This window comes from Styela clava, chromosome 13 (genome assembly GCF_964204865.1).
Source record: "Styela clava chromosome 13, kaStyClav1.hap1.2, whole genome shotgun sequence".
Taxonomy (NCBI): Eukaryota; Metazoa; Chordata; class Ascidiacea; order Stolidobranchia; family Styelidae; genus Styela; species Styela clava.
The window spans coordinates 798,015-820,255 of NC_135262.1; the positions used below are offsets into that span (position 1 = coordinate 798,015).

The window sequence follows — 22,241 nt, forward strand, 5'->3', positions numbered from 1 at the left end:
TATTATATCAGTATATTAACCGTAAGCCAATATACCGGTACCGGTACCGTTCGTTTTGAACTTTCAGACTTTCGCAAATCAGAAAATCGTAATGTCAGTAATGTATCACGGTACCAGATGTTATTTCATCCAAGTCAGTAAGCACTGTATCGATTAGAAGATTATTACTGTATTAAGACAGGATTTTATGGTTGAGTATTTAAGTATTGCTGTATTGTGCCGCAATGATATATTGATATTAGATATCTAGATATCGCAAATAAATTCAAAAATTGCTATTCCTTTATTCCAATTATTAAAATGTTTTCCGTAAATTGGTCTGTTGATATAGTGGACAGATTGGTATTATCAAACACAGATAAACACAAATCATTATGTATCGAATAGTAACCTATGTCTGTATATTCAGTAAGTTACATGCTAACAGGAGATGTTCACTGCCTGACTGCTTAAACTAAAATTTGAAATGTTTGAGGCAGAAAAGTGAGGTGTTTCAGATTACTGGTTTAGTGTTTTTGTGCGATACTTTTGACAATATTATGTATTCAGCCATTGTATGATTGTTTCTTATTTTTGTTTCATTATTCTTTTGCCCTGTTAAGCTAATGAGGAAATATTTGATTTGATTTGGACTAAAATTCTCCCAGACGTTGGTCAGATAAGTTTTATTTATTCTGCAATTAAGTTTTGTTTGTAGGAGATAAATTTAATGACATTCTTGTTTGCTAATCATCAACATAGGTTATACTTATAGTGTTCAAATATTCCCGAAATGATGTCATACTATATTTTTATAAAGCTATTTTTACCCTCTAGATAAGCAAGTTTTTTTTATTAGATAGACATTTACCTCAATTCTCAGTTATTGAAGATATTCAAGATTATGTCTTACTGTCTTATGCTCATGTTTTGGATTTTTTTTTACAAAATTGACCTGGACCTGAACGCTTAGTTTTTGAGAGTAAAAGGTTCCATTTTTGTTGCTTATTATGTGTCAGTGGATTTATTTATGCTGGATATGCCTTGTTTATGGGTTATCGGACATTTTTGGCTTTTGGCCACAAAAATGGGTAAATCTGGAAATTTTCTTTATTAAATATATTCCGGAATTAATTTTTGATATGAAATATTGAATATATTCAATTTGTGTAAATTAAACATAAATTCATAGAAATTGAATTTTGGAAGCAGAAAAATCTATTTGGCAGTGTTCCGACTTTCCATTTTACAATGTAAGGGGCTAAATGAGGTCTATTTTTGTCTTGGTTGTCAGATATTATATGCATTTTCAAATGATACATTGAGTTTGGATCTCCCTCCTAACCCTGTATTGGCAAAATGTGACCCCATTGACCAAATCTGTTGGGTGATTCAATATGCCTGATACTACCACAAACCAAATTTAAATGTTTTAGCTAAAAAATAGCTTGAGGAATTTGTCTAGATTGCGATTAAATTTAATTTTGGCGCAATGTTCATTGTTTTCCATTTTATTTTTGTAACACTGTAAATAAAATTCTGTTCCAAAAATGTAACTTTTTTGTCACACTTGCCTGTCTGTTTCGATGGGCAAAATGTTAGCTCCTGGTCTAAAATCCTTGCCCACCCGTGTTCTAACATAACAAAAAATCCTGCCTTGTTGCCGCTCGAAACATCCCTTATTTACGTAACCTAGATATGAATATAATTGTGAAATCTCTGTTTCTAGGTTCCTTACTGTACAGTTCCATTTCTCATTGTAATTTATTTATTTATTCATTGTCCGCAGACATGGATTTAAAAATTATACTTGTTGCTATGACGATGGTTGCTATGATTCATTGTGAGGTGAGAATAGTTTTAAATAAATCATGACATGATTTTTTTTGTTTGGGAAACTGCGTAATTTACTAATGTAAATTTATTTTCATATCGATTTCTAACATCTTATATATTCATAAATATCAGGAAAGTGGCCATTCTTGTTGTGAAATAAAATCAATGAAAAATCACTGAAGCACGACTTGTCAGAATAATTGCGCTGTAACAACAGTGTACCCATGCGGTCAATTTTCATTGTAGGATTTTAAACTTATTCAAACTAGAAGTCACTGAAGCATGACTTGTCAGAACAGTTCCATTGTAACAACAGTGTACCCATGCCGTCAATTATTAATGTAGAATTTTACCCTTATTCAAACTGAAAATCACTTAAGCATGACTTGTCAGAACAGTTCCATTGTAACAACAGTGTACCCATGCCGTCAATTCTTAATGTAGAATTTCAACCTTATTCAAACTGAAAATCACTGAAGCATGACTTGACAGAATAATTCCACTGTATCAACAATATACCATTTCTGCCCATCCCTGATATCATTTTTTTTTTATTCAGGATTGCAACACCGAGCTTTCTGAAACTTCTGGAGTGATAGTATCGGGGAAATACGGACATGGCATCAACTGTTCTTGGACAATAACTGCTCCAAAAGGTATTTGGATTTAAAAACTACCAATATTGGTTTTTCACAACTCTTTTCACCCTGAAATTCAAGATTTCGTAGTTCTTATATGACGGTCATTCCTTTTGCCTTATTCCTTTTGCTTCAAAAGAGGCTTCATTCAAGCACCAAATTAAATCCATAATGATATTCGGAATTCGGATATTATGCATTCCTTACTAGTTTATTATGATAGGATTTAACATATTTATCCCGGGGAGAGATGAGCCAAATAAGACTGTTTAATCATATGGCGAACCAAGGCCCCTCGTCCGTCTATCAGTACATGTTTGGTATGGGATTAGTTAGCCAGCTGTTTGTCTCAGATGCAAGGATTACGTGAACCACCCACAAAGGCCAGAATCCAGCGATTCTCCAGTGCGGTGGCGAGGGTATTCCTAACACTTAGCACAATACGTCACACTGCTGAGCCCGGTGAGATTTGAGGTACGAGATTTGAACCAGAGATGTGTAATCTGCTATGTCGACACAGTCAAGTCTAACGCTTCATTCGTCAAGCCGTTGTGCCAGCCTAAATGACATCTCCCTTGCTTTTTTTTTCATTTCTGTAGAATATTAATTTTGACCCTTGACCCTTTCCAGGAAATTATGTCAAACTGGAATTCAACAAGGAAAAGTTTGATGTCGTCAGCAAGTTCATGTCTTGTAGCCACGACTACGTACAAGTGTTTTACGACTCCGCTATCCCGAGCCCACACATCCAAACTTTCTGCAAATCGTTCGGAAATAAATTTGTCCCGAAAGACGTGATAACAAGCACGACAAATGTTCTTGTCATTAGACTTATCAGCGATACGTTTTTCAAAAACGGGGAGGGATTTGAAGCAAAATACACTGTTGTGGATGAGTTTGGTAAGTTTCTTTTGATTTTATCTAATAGAATAGTAACAATGGGGATCTCTTATTTATTCCAAGCTGAGGAAAGCTAAGCAGGTGGCTTAATCATAGGGTGGAATTTTTCATTTGTCCCGGGTGAAAGGAAGGTACTCCCGTAGTATGTGTACCAGGTTAGGGTTAGGCCCTAATTTCAATCTGATTTTTCATGATTTTAGTTCTATTACGAGTTTGGGGTCTGTCTGTGTTAGCCGAGTGAATATACTTCGTGCCCATAGGTTTCATTACCTTTATATAACTTGATGAAAAGTAGACTAACAAAATTAGTTACCTCCATATTGGTACACATACTTCTGGAGCGCCGAAAGGAATAACTACATGATGGTTTTATCATAAGATAGGATTTTAGTATTTATCCTTCTGGAGAGAAAGCTGACGCGATGGCTTAATTATAGGATAAAATTTTCCTATTTACTCCGGGGAAAGGAAAGCCAATTAGGGTGGTTGTTTCTTATGGTGAACCGTGGCTTCTCATCTTGCCAGTCCATCTTTGGTTTAAATTCCATGCCCATCCTGTGTGTAATAGATTGGCAATGTTTAACGAAAATATCCTGGTTCATCTAAATCAGCGGTTCCCAAACCGCGGCCCGTGGTAAAGATTTAATATGGCCCACTGAACTTGGGTGAACTAGTTTAGCACTTGTGTTTTTATCTTTTTGCTATCTACATATCGCCAATTGTTATGTCATTATCACAGTTTAAGTGTATATTTGTGTAACAATTCAATTATACCAGTATCTTAGTTACATGTATTGGTATCGGCCCCTTGCGAGCTTTCCCTTCTCCTGGGCCCCGAATAATTTTTGCCCCTGGTCAATCAACTGTGGAAACCACCATTGCTCTAAAAAAAATAGCTCAGCGTTTGCTTGTTCAGGGCCATGTTCTGAGCGAAATGAGCATCATATAACAAAATATTTCTAGCCAGTTTTAATTAACTAGCTTTTCCACAAACATTGACGATCTTATTCCACTTACAGGCGAACCGATTGTACCTGAAGAGACAGAAGGAGGTTTTGATGAAGATGACTGGGGGGAGGATACCACGGTTAGTTTGGATACATTTTTTTTTGAGGTAGTGGGGAGGGGGGAGATTTAGGGGTAACGCATTTTCGGTGGTTAATTTTGAGGAAATTTGGCGTATTTTACGGGGGGTTACTTTTTAAAGTAAGCTGGATACTTTAAATGTGGCCATGAGTTGCAGAATTAATTTATTGTTCGCATTTTCTCGTTTCGAGTTACCAGACAGCGTGGCAATTTTTAAAATACCTTTTATGGGATGTTTCTTTCCAGAGAATAAATATGAAAATCTTATCTTTGGAATCTGGCGTTGCTAGGTGTGGTGATTAAATAATCTCTGATAGAAATTGTGACCCTTAGAAATGCTAGTCCTGGATATTTGGTGTTGCTTTATAATTTTATTTTAATTATTCTTGTGTTTATGTTTTTGATCGTTTTTGCATGTTTTGTTTGGTTTGAACTAATTTTAACCCTAATTGGTTTGAATTTACGGTAATAACTGTTTTCCGGAGCGAGGTTTGCATTATTGCTTACGCTTTTATAGTAAGTTACTCAGTCACACTCTCGCACGCTCCGAGAGTCTCGAACTCTAACAGATCGATCGCTCAAATAACCAAACTCAAACGTAGAAAAACCAATGAGAATTCCCAACGTAAACTGACTGTTAGTGAGCCTTGCTCAGAGTGAAATTGTAATTGGCTCGTCAATGGAACCACCATATAGGTAAATTCGATTTTTTTGTCTAAATTTTGATTGGTAATTTCGGTTTTTCTGAATGCTCTATCATCAAGGATAATATGGTTAGTCTATAAATTATTCGCTCCAAGGTTAGTAGAAATGACATTGGCAAATTCAACTAAAACGTTTTCATTTAAATTCTGGATTGTTTTACTTCAAATTATTATTGAATCGGAAATCGGATGGAATGCTACGAAATTGTGTTTCTCTCACAAAACTTGCAAAAACACACAAAATTTGCACTTTTCAAAATTTTGAATTACATGGGGATTCTCATCTGGTACTAGGGTCGACTCGTCGCTGGAAAATATGGACTACCTATGAAAGATGAAGGCAAAAACAAGGTTGAAAAAGATTGGGATGGAAAAAAAGTGCCCACATTGGGATCGAAATCAAAGGATAGCAAAAAGAAAAACAGAAAAGGAAAGAAACGTCGGGGTAAGAAGGAAAAGAAGAGCAAAGAAGAGAGAAAACTGGAACGTAAACTTCAACGACAAAAAATGAAAGCGCTCAAGCGTAAAGCAAGGAAAGCCGAAAGAAGACGCAGATCAAAATCAAAAGCTTAAAATGGATTTTAACTCTTTATCTACATATAAAAAAAACTTCATTAACCCTCATACTGCTACTAACAACTCATGGTTTACTACGGCAACCATCTTTGCAGTGTCCATCCAACCTGGACTGGTAATCACATGGAGAATTGCATATGATAAGGTCGTCTTTTCCGATGGTCTGAACAACTTTTTTATACCCCCTTATAATAATGTCGTAATTTTTTTTTCAAACATGCGACAATTTTTTCTTAAGTATCGTTGGGAAGCTTGTTTTAGCCTTTTCCCACTCACTGTCACACATAGGCTTAATCGTTCTTATCGGCTTTCCTCGTTGCTGAGACAGAGACTGAAATCCTATCCTGTCTTACCCGGTTCCGACAAAACAAATTTGCTGGTGAGCATCATGAAAGCAATCTTGGTGTTTTGAAAAGTCAGCGCTCGCATTTTAAACGCTCTGCACATTGGTTGTTATGTATATATATTACGGGATTCGGAATTGATTATTTTGTTATTCAATCGGAACCCTAAATATCGAAATTTGAATTTGTATTTCAAATTTACTGATCAATTAATTTTAATTATTTTGAAATATCTAATCTTAATATTTTTCCAAATGTTGAAAAAATCATGTTAATTTCTACATTTTTACGTTTCAAATATTACTAACTTATGTCAGTCTTTGTTGCATTCCTCAGGTTTCCCAATTTTCATTATCTCTGTTTGAAATAATTTTTAATTTGAATGCTGAATACCGGTACGGTGGTATCACAATTTGATTTGAATTTGAATCTCGCAAGTTCATAATTCATAATAAATAATTCAATAATAAATTCAATTTTATAATTAAGAATTGATTAATAAGTTTAATATTTATAGATTGATTAATTTTATCAGAACTACTCTACTTAACTTCTAAAACCAAAAGTTGAGGGCTTTGGACCTTTTTTTTTGAGCAAATTTGCAACAAATTTGCAACTCTTCTATCGGTACTCTTTCACTTTGAGTTAAGTGCTCGGGAAAGCTATTTACTAGGGGTCAGCAACCTTTTGTCACTCGCGGGTCAAAATTAGGGGTTGCAAGTCTTGGCACATATTTTTAGAAAGTAAAAAACCAAGATGGCCAATGACTCGAAATTTTTTCACACAGATTAGAAGAAGAAAATTAAGGAGACTGCGACAACATGTGAACTCATCCTAGTCGTCTTACTAAAAGAAAAAAAAATTGTGAATGACATTTAATAATGTGATAATTATTGTTGATTAACATCAGTGAGACATCTCTCTAATAAATATGGATTTTATTTCCTTATTGCATTGAATATTTTCTGCGCTATTGAACCTGCTGCACCCAGCATCAACTTTTCTGCGTTTTGTTGCCGTTTGTCTAATTATAATTAAATTGTAAACTCGTTGAATGAGTAGCTGTCTGTTCACTAAATTGTTAGGTTATAAATAATATAATTCAATCTACAAGTTCTCACAATAAAGTCTCTCACGTAAAGAATATAGTCGTAGAAACATTTTTTTTTAAAACATTGGTCGCGGGCCGGATTACTTTACTCTACAGTCCGGATCTGAGCCGTAGGTTGCAGACCCCCTGCTACATACCTTCGTTTGAGCAAGCTTGCTAAAAACTTACTTTCGTTAATATCTATCCCTCGTTCTGAACTGTTATATTTTTTTATATCCTTATCTTATCAACTGTATCTGTGACTCTTATCAATGTGATATTCATTCCGTAGCTTTCTGTTTCAAGTTCAAAGGTCATTGTGAGTTACCTTTCTGCTTCATATATCCTGTGTTTATCTGGTGCCAATCTATGCTTTCTCAAAATCACTGCTTTTTATGTTTATCCAATGAATCTGTAATAAATTGATTTTGCACTGAGATATATTTCTAATTAATGGATTTATTTGGGGTCTGTGTGATTTAAGTTTAGTTCTCACTGTATGTTATTGTGGGCAAGTTGATCCAGCGTTGAGGTCTCGAGATGAGATGACTTGATTCTGACTTTAATCGCCATTTATTAAAGTTTGGGGTGTACTAGGGTATTGTGTATTGAACTGCAGGTTCTTTCTCCTCATTTACTTCCTATTCTAGATCCGTATGTTGCTGTTGCCACAAGGATGCGTGACTGAGATAAGTAATATAAAGATAAATAATCTCTTTCCACGAAATATCGAGTATATTTATGAGCTTTCGTTAGATCATAGTCTAACTTCTTCAGATAAAACAAGATATGGCTGCAAATAATAAAGATCAGTAATTAGTTAAAAATTGTAGGATTAAAATTACAGAAATACATTGGTCGGTTAGGTCTATCTCTACTGTGCGGATTCAGAGATTGATACTGGGGGTTTCCAGGTTTGTCCATTTATATGTGTTCCAATGTTTGCATTTGCCGTTTGGTCGGCAAGTTTTATATACTACTGGACCGCATTTGGCCCGTTTGCCGACTCTTGCTCTAAGTGCTCAGCAAACAAATCCAAGTTCAATGAGCAATGGCTGCTTATATACAGCTTTGTTCAAATTATTTAAAGTGTATTAAAAAAAGCAAATCTGAAAAGGCTATCTCAAGTTGAAAAAGGGTAGCTAGTTTGTACTACCGAGGGGAGTTCTTCTCAGCATTTTAATGGTTGCTCCTTTACTTCAGGATTGTTTGCGCATGAGCATGGTGATTTGAGGTGATTTTTTGGTGCTGCCGTAGTATGTGAACCAAAATGGAGGGAAATGGAACGTAGTATGTGTACAAGGTTAGGGTTAGGCCTAATTTCAGGTTCAATTACTACAGGTGTCACTTGGCTAGTGCTTACCAAACACGTAATAGAACCAGAATAAGGAAAACTGAGATAAAATTATGGCCTAACCCTATTCTGGTACACATACTACATTCGGTGTTTGCCATTTTGGTGCACATACTACGGTAGCTCCGATTTTTTTTATAAAAAAGATTTTGACACCATACAAGGCTTTCGATAAGCAGACACTTTAAAAGTGAGAGGCCATTGCATCTTGCAAAGACTTGATCCAATTATTTCTTTGTTCAGAGCTCAAGCACAACAACTACCGCACCCACGACGACGCCTACAGCATCTTCAACCACCACAACTGCTAGTACATCTGCAACAACTACCTTGATAAGCAAAATCATTTCTTCAACTACCGCTAGTACCAAGGGAGGGGAAAGTGCCTCTAAAAGCTCAACATTGCCAAGCGGTGGTGATGACGGAATATCCGGAAATGCAGGTACCACTAAATTATTATTGATATTTAGTTTTATTCTTTATTACTTATCGATTTTAATCGGTGAGTGTGTTGATAGGTATTGTCTGTTAGATACACGCGATATCTTACGAAAGCGAGATTGAATCTGCTCCAGATTTTGCATGTGCATTCATCATATGTCGTACCAGAAGCCTATTGATTTTGGGCGAATTATATCGTATAATTGGCGAGTTATTAATTAATTAGTGATGGGACACAAGGTGTCACTATGGAGTAAGAGCGCTGTTTTGGGGGATCCCCTAACTTTCGATCGATAAGTCTTCGGTCTCTGACCGATATTCTAGTTTTTGGGCTCCTGAAGTATGCGAACCAAGATGGCGGACATCGGAATGTAATATGTGTACTAGGTTAGGGTTAGGCCATAATTTTAGGTACAAATACTACGAGAGGCACTTGGCTAGTCTTCGAACTCATAGTAGGACTAAAATAAGGGAAATTGGAATAAAATTATGGTCTAACCCTAACCTGTTACCCATGCTACGTTTCGATGTCCGGCATCTTGGTTCGCATACTTCAGGAGCACCCTAGTTTTTCTATTGCTATGAATATTTATAGTGTCAGTGGCTTGATCAAGAGTCGTGAGTTATGAAAAGCATTTCAAGCAACGGAAAACTGCTATGTATGGTGCTGAAAAATGCTTTTTTTACATTTTAAAGAGGGGTCCGACCTTTCAAAACCCCCAGTCTATGCGATGCCAACGTAGCTAGGGTTGGCCACTCTGGCTCAAATCTTATTCAGATTCTAAAACTGAAATGGGCAGACTATGGCCCGTTGAGTAATTCATTCTGGCATGCCTGATGCAGCCATAACCAAACTAAAACAAAATTTTGATGTTGAGCCAAAAATAGCTCAGGAAATTTGTTGAGATTGCGATTGAATTCAGTTTTGGCGTGAGGTTTATTGTTTTCCACTTTTGTAACACTGTAAATATTGTTCCTTAAATGTAACTTTCTACTTCACACTTACATGACCCGCCAGTCTAGCTGGGCCAAAATTTTGGCCCCTAGTCCAGAAACCGTGCCCAACTCTGCTCTAAATCTATTTTTTTGTCCCAGGAGCCATGTCTGGAGCCGTCATTGGTGGAATAGTTGGGATTGTAATATTGATCTTTGGAATCCTGCTCATTGTTGCGTTCGTTCATTGGAAACGAAACAAAAATAAGAGGTGAGAGATTTCTTCAGGGTTTCTTTGTGCTTTTTTTTATATGTGTGTGTATGTGCAAAAATAATAGGCGACAAGGTGAGATATTTATTCAAGGTCTGTGTGTTTTCTTTGTGTGTGTGCAAAAATAATAAGTGAGATATTTATTCAAGGTCTGTGTGTTTTCTTTGTGTGTGTGCAAAAATAATAGGTGAGATATTTATTCAAGGTCTGTGTGCTTTCTTTATGTGTGCTTGTCTGTGCGAAAATTGATTCAGTAATTTTTTTTATATTCATTCGGCTTTTTCAAAACCGATCATGGTAAAGGAAAATGTAGCGCTTCTTGAAATAAGTTCGCAACAACTATAATGGAAAAGAAAAATTTATTTTGCATTCTTTTTAAAATTTTTAATGGTAATGGTGACAAAATGAATTACTGAATATAATCCAAATCTTTTATCTTCTTTCACCACGAAGTGCAACAACCTTTTCCGTTTCAAATTATTGTATTTTTAGTATGGGGACAAAATAAATTACTGATTAAAATTCAAATTTTTTATTCACAGAATCAATTTGAGCGTCATCGAAACACCCGACGGCAAATCCTTGATCAATGACAATAAAATTTACAAAAAGACGAATTATAAGAAGGTTCAGCAAGATGCAGAGACAACAGAGACATTTCCACTGTAAAAAATAAGTGGTAAAAATAAACCTAAATTAGTAGTACGCCCGGAAGAGGCTGGCCAGAGACTGTACCCAAGAATATTGCTGATATTCGAAAAATGCTTTTTAATAATAAATAATTTTTGCGATAATCGTGCATTTTGACGTTTTTTTACAAAGTAATCAAAAAATTATGATCGAAATTTAGTCTAATTTTTTCCTCCTCCCGTTGACTTAAAAAAGACTGTACAAAAATGCTCTCTATTTTAAAAAACTGTAAAATCCTGCATCAAAATAACGGAATATACCGAAAAATACCGGAAAATACCGGAACCCCCCTGACCCAAGAAAAAAATCTCTGGCCTCCCTTTTCCTATGAACCCAAAATTTAGAAAAATTCTTGTCTGGTATGTTATCTTCGTATCATGTTCGGCCACACAAATTATTTTTAATGGCCATTTATGATCCGGTGAAAATTTATCACACAAAGTTATATTATATGCATCCATGTGAAATAAGTGTCTGTATGTGTTTTTTATGTGAAATTGCTTTGATTATTTTACCAAATTTTTTATTCTTATAGTCAGAAAAACCATCTTTATTAGATTAATATTTTTGTCATTATCTTGGAGAGCAAATCTGAGAAGTTTTTTTGAGAAGAAGTTCAGTTGTAAGTCGTGAATTAGTTTAAAATATAACAAACCTATATTGGTGTGAAAACATGGACTCGGAAATAATTTGGCCTAAATTTTTTCACAGGGCAAAATGAATTACATAGTTTAATTCATGAAGAATACGGTCCTTTTTTATGTTTTGGGGTTTAATGCGTACTGAGAACTCTTAAATTTTCATAAATCACTCTTTTGGATGCAAAATATCCATTTTAATAAGAAAAATCACTTTTCTACAAACCTCACTAGACAATTATGATTACACAATGTTGAAAGATGATGTAACAATGAATCAGAATCAATGCAGTTGCCCATGGTTTGTTACGTCACAAATATTTCTAAAGCTATTTGTTACAATAAGCCTCTAGGGCATACACAGAAGCACGTTTCAAAATATCGCTAGATTGTAGTTTGTGTGTGTGTAGTGCTTCTTGTAATACAAATAATGGTACTCCCTCTATAGTATGTGTACCAGGTTAGGGCATAATTTTATTCCGATTTCCCTTATTTTAGTTCTATTACGAGTATGGGGACTGTCTGTGTTAGCCAAGTGGATATCCCCCTGCCTATAGGTTTCGGTCCTCTGTATGAATTGATGTAAAATATGCGGACAAAATTAGTTACCTCCGAATTGGTACACACACTTGTGACTTGTGGAACGCCCAAAAAATAGGGTGGTTGTGAATTTTTGAATTGTAAAAAAAATTATCGATACTGTTTACAGTTTGTGGGCTTCTACTGGTTTATTAAATGAAGTAAAATTCCAATCAATTTAATATCCGATTCAATTCAATAATTAACCAATTCAATTAGGTAAATGATTGGCTTAGGAACAAATTAGTGAGGAATTTGGAAAGTGAGTTTGTGTGATCTTATTTTGAGCGAATCTCGACAAAATTGTCTGCGTCTTGCATCGAAGTCATGGTTAATTCAAAAAACGTTGATTTAGACAAATTGAAACAAAAAGTCATTGCGCACAAAGACGTCGTTATAATCAATCTATGAGAGTGAATGCTTCGCTCTAGGAACAATTTATTGAGAAATTCTGAAAGTGATTACGTGCAGTCTTCACTTGAGCAAACGTTCATAAAAGTTGTCTGCGTCTTAGTCCGTTTATTTCATAAAACGTTAATTTGAGACAAATTACTCAAATATCATGGTGTGACTCAAGCCTAAAACGACGTTGTTTTAATCAATTTAGACAGGAAGTTACATCATCCAGGTATTTCCTAAGCTGTATGTTAATCATGGTTTCCGTGGTTACTGATTCGCTCTATCGCACAGATTGTGATGTATTATAAGAAGAGTTTTCTTCACAATATGAACCAAAAATTTTCTTTTTTATCATGTTGAAACGCCCATGTGCTACATAGATCGTAAAAACATTGTTAAAAATAATAAGGTCTATTGAATGTCAGAGCACACTAAATTTTGAATTAAAGATAATTGAAATTCTTAAATGAAGTATTGAGAATCAATCCCAAATGTAATACATGGATATCCTGTATTGTTCTTCATAACAATATACAGGGTGTCCATACAGTCCTTTTACAATTTCAATTTTGTTATGAAGTCAGTTCTCAATATATCTTAACCAGGTTTGTTGTTTTTTAATCAGCAATTGTTCAAGAATTTTTACTTCATTTAATACATCTGTGAGGGCCAAAACAATATATGGTATCGATGAATTCACTTTGGAATTTGGATTTTTTTTACGGCTGTATGGACACCCAATATATTACCAAACATGGTAGGAAAACACTGGAATTAGCTCTGTGGTGATTCATCTAAATTATATTCGTTATCTGGCTATTTGTCTAAATTTAGTTTATTTTATGTCACATCATAAACCATGGTTAGAGGTATTTTTGGCGATAAATTATGATGAAATAATATAAATGAATTTGCGGTCTTCTGTGATGTATTAGACTTAATGGCTGATATAGCTTTGCCCAAGGCAAATCGAAAATAAATATATTCGATATTTCTAGTTTTGTACATTTAGGAAGATTTTTAAAATAGCTTCATTTGAAGAACTATCATTTTGATCAATTAAAGACTCACAGTATGGCCGTGGAAAACCTTTTTTAAATTTTGAGATCGATACGCTGCTTTGAACAAAGTTGTAAAATAAAAATTAAAAATGGTTTTCCTCTTCTATCATTACTTTTTCCACATTTGTTTGACGGCCGACTCTTAAAAAAAAATTTCAATTTTCTTAGACCATTTTAAATCTTAATGTTCATAAACCATAGCCGTTAATAACAACCTTTTCTCCTTACACCCCCACCCTTGTATGCCACACCTAAATACACAAGAAAGCTATTGATATTGCTAAAAGGTTTTTTAACCATTAGTACGTGACGTCTGAATTAACTAGTCTGAATATTCCTATAATAGGTATACCCTTGACTGACTAATAACAGCAGATGACAAGTTTTTACGCTGTGACAGTTCCCATATATATATAATTACTATTGAGCAATGCTTCAACACAAATATAAAATAATAAATTAAATTTACCAGAAAATGAAAGTAGTAACCAACCTTTTTGGTTAAATAAAAAAACATGCGACCCAAGATAGCCACCGTTATACTGCTATGCATTTGATACTTTGTGTCTTTAAATGCTGATGCACTCCAATACACCAAGTTATACACATTAGAGTTCACGATATCTCTGTGAAAGTGTTAGCTATAAAAATATTGCAATTCAAGAAAAGTTCTGTAGTTTTTCTATATTATGAAGCAGCACTTCTTGTTTGAATTCCTAAATTTTTATTGTGTTTTATTTAAAATATGAAGAATATTGGGGGGTGCTTAGTTTTTTTTTCCTATTTACTCCCCCCATGTGACTCAGCGAATCTGATATAAAGAAATTAAAATTGTCCATCACGATTATTTGTTTTTTCCTTGTCCTGACGAAGTCAAACGTTTTCTAAATATAGATTAATATGTTGCTGGGAAACCTCTTTTATTCCTATTATGAGCAAATAATCTCAATTGTCACTTCATAAACGGAGCCAATATGTATTATGAGTCATGAATCATTGTTCAATTTGCTTTGTCATCTCTCACTATGAACATAAAATAAATATCATTGAATGATATTTTGCTTAAATGCTCTGAGATCTGGGTTAACATGGGGAAGTATAAAATATTTTTATTAACATCTTATTCAGTTAGAAAGCGCCTATTTCTGTGTTATAAAAATTTTCGAATTTTACCATTCGCACTTTTATATATCTTCACCTCAAAAACATAGTTCACAAAATTAAAATTTTATTTAATAAACCAGAAATTGTCAAAAATTGTAAATAATTATTTGAAATCATTCTTCAAATTTCAAGTTAACGCCGTTCAAAAAAGTTCCAAATTTGTAGTATTTATTAATCACAGCTTTGCCATAATTTATTGTTTGCTTGTCACTAGAGGTCGCTAAAGAATTAAAATGGTCATTCTTCAGTTACATTTCCCGTGTTGAGCTTGGTTAACTTTGTTCATTCAATTATTTTAATTCTACTTGATCTATGCTGGCCTGAAAATGCATCTGATTAATTTGTTTAAATATCAACATTTTAAATATTTTTGTGTAAAATTCATGACATTTTCGTTTTTCACCTATATTTTTGGTTTTGACACAACCTACCGGTGATGGTACCAGGGCCATCCATTTCAAATGTCATTTTCAGTCAATTTCCACAGTTTAAATTTTGTTCAATATGTTTGAAAAATTATTAAATTAAGTCTAATAAATATAATAACATCTGAATTCATGTAACTTTGACAACATCTTATTTATTATTAATATTGTAATCCTAATTGGCTATGACCATGTTTTCTAGTAAGAAATCGAAAGCCATTTTTCATTGATGATCTATATTCAGTAAAATCACTTTTTTGTAGTGAATATAAGGGGGTTCTCAAACCTTCATTCTCTCGTTTGCCCCCAGTGAAATTTCAAAGGGAAATCCCCCCCCCCCCATTTCAATGATATAATAGTATTGCTTTTCACAATGGCTTTGTTGAAAATGAGAAGTCCATAAAAACAAAAATGCTTTTCAAACACGAATATTGATTATTACAACTTCCTTCAGCCATTTGTTTTTATTGAAAAATTTCAACTTCCTGACCTTTTAAGAGCTGAGATTTAGTTTTATTATTATTAATAGTTACCCCCTTCCTATCGTTGGTCGAAACATTTAGTTTCTATGTTAATTACAGTGAAAAATGTTGATTTTACTGAATATTTCCAAATGTTTTTGTACAGAAATTAAAAATTGATTTTCGTGAAACTTGTCTCACTGTGTAGTGATCTTTGTTTGACCTTGCTTTTTATGAATGACCTTGATTTCAAAATATATGACCTCGAAAAATTAATCGATGTTTGAACCGGTATTTCTCAAATATTTGTGATGCATGGCCCTTTTCAGGTAACTTAAATAAATTTGTGATCTTGTTTTTCCTTGAAAAAACACTATTTTGCTTTTAAGCGTTACCATCTGTTATTTTGGAGAATTCAACAAATAATTTACTTTAAATGTATGAAGTCCCCCCCAGGGGGACTTAGTTTGAGAAACACTAGGTTTAAACAATTATTTGTATATTCCATTTTTTACAAATTTCTAATAATTTTGCACCAAAATTTGTGCTACATTTTATAAAGTGCTAACTATTTGATTAACGACCCAAAAATGTGACGAAATTTTCTGATTTTGGGTTTTTATTTATTTTTCATGCGTGCTGTGCTTATATTACCGTATTTTGTATCTTACTTTATTATTTATCGCCTATTGAATTTGCTAAAAGCTATTTTACTGGGATTGCCGCCATGTAGATGTAAGGGCTTATCCTCGTAGTCATTGAGGAAGAGTTGATTTTTATTGGGATGAAAAATCAAATTATCTCCTTCGCAGTTTTGCCAGTATGGTCCCCATCTTTATTTTTATCAAAACAAAATTTCACTCCCACCTGATATGTTGCGAACCCACCCAGGGGTGCGACAATTTGCTCTGTGCTTATTTAACGACTTTTACGAATTGTAGGGAACTTTATAAAAAGTCTCTGCAACCTCTGATAAAGTACCCCCCTGTACAAGTTCCTCCTAAACAAGGGGCAAAGCCAGGGGGTGTCAGGATTGGAACCCCCTCCGTTTGAAATGTAGAAAAGGACATTATTCAGTACCACACTTAGAAATTTTTTGTAAATTAAAACGCTTCTTTAAAACCCTCAAGACATTTGAAACTCATGTTTTACGCCTGGACCCAATGGCTGTTTAAGTCCAACTCGGCAATCAGAAATTTAAGGACTCTACTTTAAAAGTTTCTGGCTACGTCGCTGCCCCAAACAAGGGTAATGTGTCAGTTGTTCTTGTTTATCACCTTGCTCTGAGAGGGCACTCTAAAACTGGCTTTGCAGATCCTTATTAAGAGAGTAACATCTGAGTACTCCTTTAACTTTTGATTGAATTATTGCTTTCTATTCCTTTGTCGGAGCTGCTAAGCAATAGCTGTTATTTATTTGTCAAATGTTGGTTGAAAGCAAAATGCTCACAATACCAACTCTTGATAAATTCCTTGTTTTTAATTTTAGCTTTTGTTCTTGTCGTTTTTCCTTTTAAATCTTGAATATTAAAAATTATTTATGAAACAATTCTGTGCTTGTTGGTGTCATTCAGTAGTTTATTTTATCGCAAACCGAAAGTACAAATTGGACAAACATAGTTTAAGAAAGATGAAAATTGCATTTCAGTGTGGAGGGAGACGCGATAGACCAGTGATGATTATCGAGCAACGTCACTTTTGAGGGAGTGAGTCTTACATTAAATCATACTGAGAAAAAAAAGTCAAACATGAAATACTAACAAAAGCCGGACTTTGAGACACATTTTTGAGAGATGTTTGCGGGGAGGAACTTCAAAGACAACTCCCGATCTTTTGATTACTTTTAACGCCAATCCGGACCTTATCATGCCTTTTAGAGGCCCCTAGCCAGAGGTGGGCAAATCATGGCCCGCGGGCGGGATCAGGCCCACCGAAGTGTTACATTCGCCCACATATTTTTACATTGTTCGCGGGCCACAATAGTGCCAAGAATAGGTAAACAGTGCAATACAAAACAAACAGTTTTTTGTGCAAACACATAGTTATCAGGCATAGCCATTCTAGGCTAATTGAATCCGCATTTGATTTTTAGTTTTCTATGATGCCTATATTGTTTGCACATATTCCCGACCAAAAAGTTAGAAAGCCAGATAACAATTTAGACTGCCAAGCCAATCACTAAACTTCGCTAGTTTTCCCTGCCAGCCATAACACTATTAAATTCAGTGACATTAGTGATGAGTTCATATTGAGTTCAGATCCTGCAGCCCAGTAACCCCCTTGAAAAAGTAATCCCCCCCCTGCCCTAAGCACTTGAAAAAGAGCGCTCCCGTAGTATGTGAACCAAGATGTTGGACACCAGAACGTAGTATGTGTACCATGTTGGGGTTAGGCAATGATTTTAGTCTATTTTTCCTTTTTTTAAGTTCTATTACGAGTTCGGGGACTAGCCAAGTGACACCAGTAGTATTTATTATGGCCTAACCCTAACCTGGTACACATTATACGTTCCGGTGTCCGCCATCTTGGTTTATATACTACGGGAGTACCAAAAAAAGTAATAACAATGACGAAACTGTTTTCATTGCTGTTCCAGGTAATGATTGATTTACATAACACTTTTGCGAATAGTTCTCGCGCTTACAAACATTTCAAGAGAGAGGTTCAAGATGATACTTGGAAAGAAAAACGAGCAAAAATCGTTCACAACCGGGCCGATATTGAGGTCTGAATATGTATTGTGCGGGGGAAACTTAACTTAAACTCTGTGTTGGTTGCGCTTTACTCATATGATACGTCATGTAGGAGTTCTGTGTTGTAAACACACTTTGGAAAAATTTCATAAACACAACTTCCATCGTATTCCATCGTTTAGAATGGGCGGATCGCGCTATAAAGCCTATTTTGCTATAATCTTCAGTTAGCTGAAATCATTCAATAATTAGCTGAAATTTGACAGAGATTCTAATGCTTGGCATATAGATGGTGATTGCCCAAGTCAGGGGTCGGCAACCTACGGCTCGCGGGCCATATCCGGCCGCCGCGTAAAATAATCCGGTCCCCGGTGCTTCAAGGAAATTTAGAAACAAGACAGCGGCTGCGAATTTTTACCCTAAACCACAATGTCATTTGTAAATTTTTTGCCTAGTAAGACGAGTCCGCTAGTTGTCGCAGTGTTTCCTCGCTATTAAAAGTCTAAAAATTTCAACTTCTGATCTGTGTGAATAATGTGATTCATCAGCCACCCGTTCCGTTGTTATCTTTCTTAATAAATTATGTGTGGCCCGCCAAGATTTCCAGCCCATAATTATGGCCCGCGAGCTAAAACAGTTTGCCGACCCCTGATCGCAGTCAGCATTCTCCAATTAGATAGGTGAGAAAAATCCTGCCGTTCTTGGGGCGAATTTTACTTAGTATTTTTTGTTATATTACTATAATTGTGATACTTATTTATGCACCCAATATTATGCAACATTATATTTTGTGAGAACAGCCTTGTGCGGTGAGAAAATGTGAAACGATGATTTTCCTATTAACTAACCACATTACCGGCAGCATATGCGACTTACTGGAATCCGTTACCTGATCATTCAAAACTAAATTGAAATTGCAAACTCACACATCGGCACCGGTGACGCCTCAGCAATGAACGTCATATATTAGGAAAGGCAGGGTTCCCCGGATTGGGAATAGAGATGCCGCAGAGGGGCGCGCAACGAATATGAGGGGTCGCAAAGAGTACACCAATTTCACATGAAGTACTATATCTATTGTGCATTTATTTATTGTGTCTTTTATTCAAACACAATTATTAAAACTCAGTGGCGGCGCGTGGTCATTTTGACAACCGGGGCAAGCTACTGCGGGACCACGTCACCCCCATCTACGGGGACAGGATGAGCGCTGTAAGTTCTCCCATCATTTTATGAGTATAAAAACCATTCCATCGGTAACAACCAATCGGCAAAAGCGACAATTTTTAACGATAAGAAAGTGTCTTTAAAACCGGTCCAAGTCAAGGGATAAATATAGACATAGTTTATTTTGAAATCTCTTTCGAAAGGAAAGGCAATATTTACCCAGATAAATACAATGACATATTAACAGAAACATAGGAAAGTTAATGCAAAGATAAGGACATGGGTCGCTCACTCATAGATATATATGCTGCTAGACTTCTACTGCTTGAACATATATGCAACACGCCGCGGTTTCTTGGAAGCAAAATGCTCAATAACGCGCTGATTAAAGTCATGCATCCCAGAAATAACGTCTCTGTGAATGGATAAAACAGCCAAGGAATTTAATCTATCTTGCTTCATTGTGTTTCTGAGATACGTTTTAATACGCTTCAGCGTGCTGAATGTTCGCTCTGCGTCGGCGGAAGAAATAGGCGTCGTCAAAATGATGTCCAGGAATTTTGCAGACGCCGCAAAGGTAGTTTCTAGAGTGTTATCTATGAGGAACCCATAGAGCGCGCAAGTTGATGTGATGTTCAAAAAAGTTTGATTGGTGTATATACATCGCAATTCATTTTCCAATTTACCCACGTTTATCATGGGGTAAAATTTGGAGACAGTAGCCAACAAATGGATGGGAAATTGACGTGCAAATTTTGAAAAATTTTTGGGGTTCATCAAAGAGAACGCGGCAAGGTGTTCAGTGCGCAGACGATCGCCTATTTGATTCACCAGAATGTCACAGCATTCCTTTGCAGACAAAATCAAACGCTGCGTTGTTTGCCCGCGGCGTAAAGAAGCACTCCATATGTCGTCGTATTTTATTGTTTCCCGGATACGAGATACAGCATCGCAGAAGTCTGAAATACACGACTGCACAGACGCTCCATCCATTAGCCTTGACTGCAATGCGCCGTATAATACATCCACGTGATAGAATATTGTGGAGAGAAAAGCGAGAAAAAATGAAAACTCACCATCTTCTAGCAGACGCTTTAGACCTGCCGCCTCCCTCACAGAGCGTTCGTCCCAAACCGGAGAGCTCTGAATGCCATTGAAACACTCAATGAGCTCAGACCTAATTTCGGACACGCCCTGCACCACGCGTGATTGGAAGTTCCAACGTGTTGGTGCACAAGCTGGGAGACGGCGGCTACATATCTGGCGAAGGAGGTCAGAGCGCTTCGGCGAAACGGAAAAAAATGTAGAAAACCCCGAAACATTTGCAAAAAATATACGGACGAGAGGGGTATCAAGACACATATTTTTAATAACGAGGTTAAATTGGTGTGCATTACAATGTAAAAAATGCGCATGAGGAATATCTTCTTTTATATAAACTTGAACACCATGTTTCGACCCACACTCATGACTGCCGCGCCGTCATAAATTTGAGCTATCAATTTTGACTTCGCGTTGTAAGGCTGTAACACTTCTTTCAGTACAGCCGATATCCCGCAAGCCGTGCGATCAACGATTGGTACAAAGCTGTGAAATCTCTCGGTAGGTTTACCATCTTTCACAAACCGAAAAATCACAGCCAGTTGGGAAACGCACGTGAGGTCAGTTGTCTCGTCAGACTGAATCGAAAGGAACTGGCAATTATCAATTTCCAGAGCCAAATGTTGTAAATAAATTTTATACATTGAGTCGAGCAAATCATTTTGGATATCCTTAGATGTCCCTTTCGAAACAGTTGCGGCATCAAGATGATCTCTCAATACTGTATCTAGGGATGCGGTGTATTCCACCATATCCAAAAATACCCCTCATTAGAAGAGCCAGCCCGTTCATCGTGCCCACGGAGGGACAGCTCGTGACAACCAATGAACTTCAAAACATCTATCAATCGACCTAGAACATGGCGGTTTTTCTCGATGTTTTGGTCGTGCCGACGAATAGAAACCGCGCGTCCTTCATCCAACTGTGCTGCAATATTAACATTTCCGAATGTTCGGTATTTTACTGCATTGTCCAGATGCTCCATAGAAGATTGATCCCTGGCACGCTCGGAAAGATGTTTAAGATCTCTAAAACCAAATTTACACCAACGTGAGTCACGGGCGGTAGCAAAAAGTAGGCAATGAAAACAAAAAAGTGCATTTTTGTCCTCGCTGTAACACAACCATTCGTGTTTTTTATACCAAATTTCTGCGCAGAATGTACGCCTCCGCTTTCCTCCGTCATGGGATTGTTCCAGTGAACAATTTTTTGGTTGATAAGGCCCAAGACGTTGTACCTCTAATTTTTGTTCCAGCGGCAGCTGCGAAAACGGAGTGCGAAGTAGTGCATCAACCTTATTCATTATGAGGTCTAAGGCTAAGAAATGCGAAGCCGGAAAGAAGTGAGGAGCTCAAAAGGAATGTGGAAAATCGAAAGCAAATGGACTAAAGGTCTCTAACTGATTCAAATAGCGAAACAAGCGACAAAAACGAAGGCGAGGAAACTATCACCTCTTCAAGCAACCAACGAACGAGAAGGAATGCGTGAATATGTCAACACGTTGTTGTAAGAAACGTCGGCATTGTGTCGTCATAATTTCGGGGCTAGCCCCGATCGGCCCCGATGATTTAGTAAAAGAAACAGAAAACAAACGAGACAAACGCGGCGAGTGGAAGATAAAAGAGAGAATACGATATACAATGAGCAACCGGGGCAAAGTCGGCGTCGCCCCGTCGACGTTCGGCGAAGGCTTTGCGAGCGAAAAATGAACC

General features: G+C 36.1%; 1 protein-coding gene across 2 annotated transcripts; it reads left to right on the top strand.

The window, feature by feature from the left end:
* The first annotated feature begins 1,667 nt into the window (after positions 1 to 1,667).
* On the top strand, positions 1,668 to 17,117 carry LOC120333478 (uncharacterized). 2 transcript variants are annotated; one of them, XM_039400908.2, is made up of 7 exons: positions 1,668 to 1,827; positions 2,375 to 2,471; positions 3,084 to 3,353; positions 4,373 to 4,440; positions 8,751 to 8,949; positions 10,044 to 10,152; positions 10,695 to 17,117. In XM_039400908.2, the coding sequence occupies exons 1-7, from the start codon at positions 1,678 to 1,680 to the stop codon at positions 10,819 to 10,821; spliced, it is 1,020 nt and encodes a 339-aa protein (XP_039256842.2). In that variant the 5' UTR covers positions 1,668 to 1,677; the 3' UTR covers positions 10,822 to 17,117. The 2 variants fall into 2 exon arrangements, with proteins under 2 accessions (XP_039256842.2, XP_039256843.2); XM_039400909.2 differs by lacking the exons at positions 8,751 to 8,949; positions 10,044 to 10,152; positions 10,695 to 17,117 and adding an exon at positions 5,438 to 7,592.
* Positions 17,118 to 22,241: the final 5,124 nt, after the last annotated feature.

Bases quoted from the DNA above. Each gene is read 5' to 3' on its own strand.
- LOC120333478 (XM_039400908.2), top strand. From the start codon at position 1,678: ATGAATATAATTGTGAAATCTCTGTTTCTAGGTTCCTTACTGTACAGT. The intron at 1,828-2,374 runs GTGAGAATAGTT...TTTTTTATTCAG, and splicing joins TTGCTATGATTCATTGTGAG to GATTGCAACACCGAGCTTTC. The intron at 4,441-8,750 runs GTTAGTTTGGAT...TTCTTTGTTCAG, and splicing joins ACTGGGGGGAGGATACCACG to AGCTCAAGCACAACAACTAC.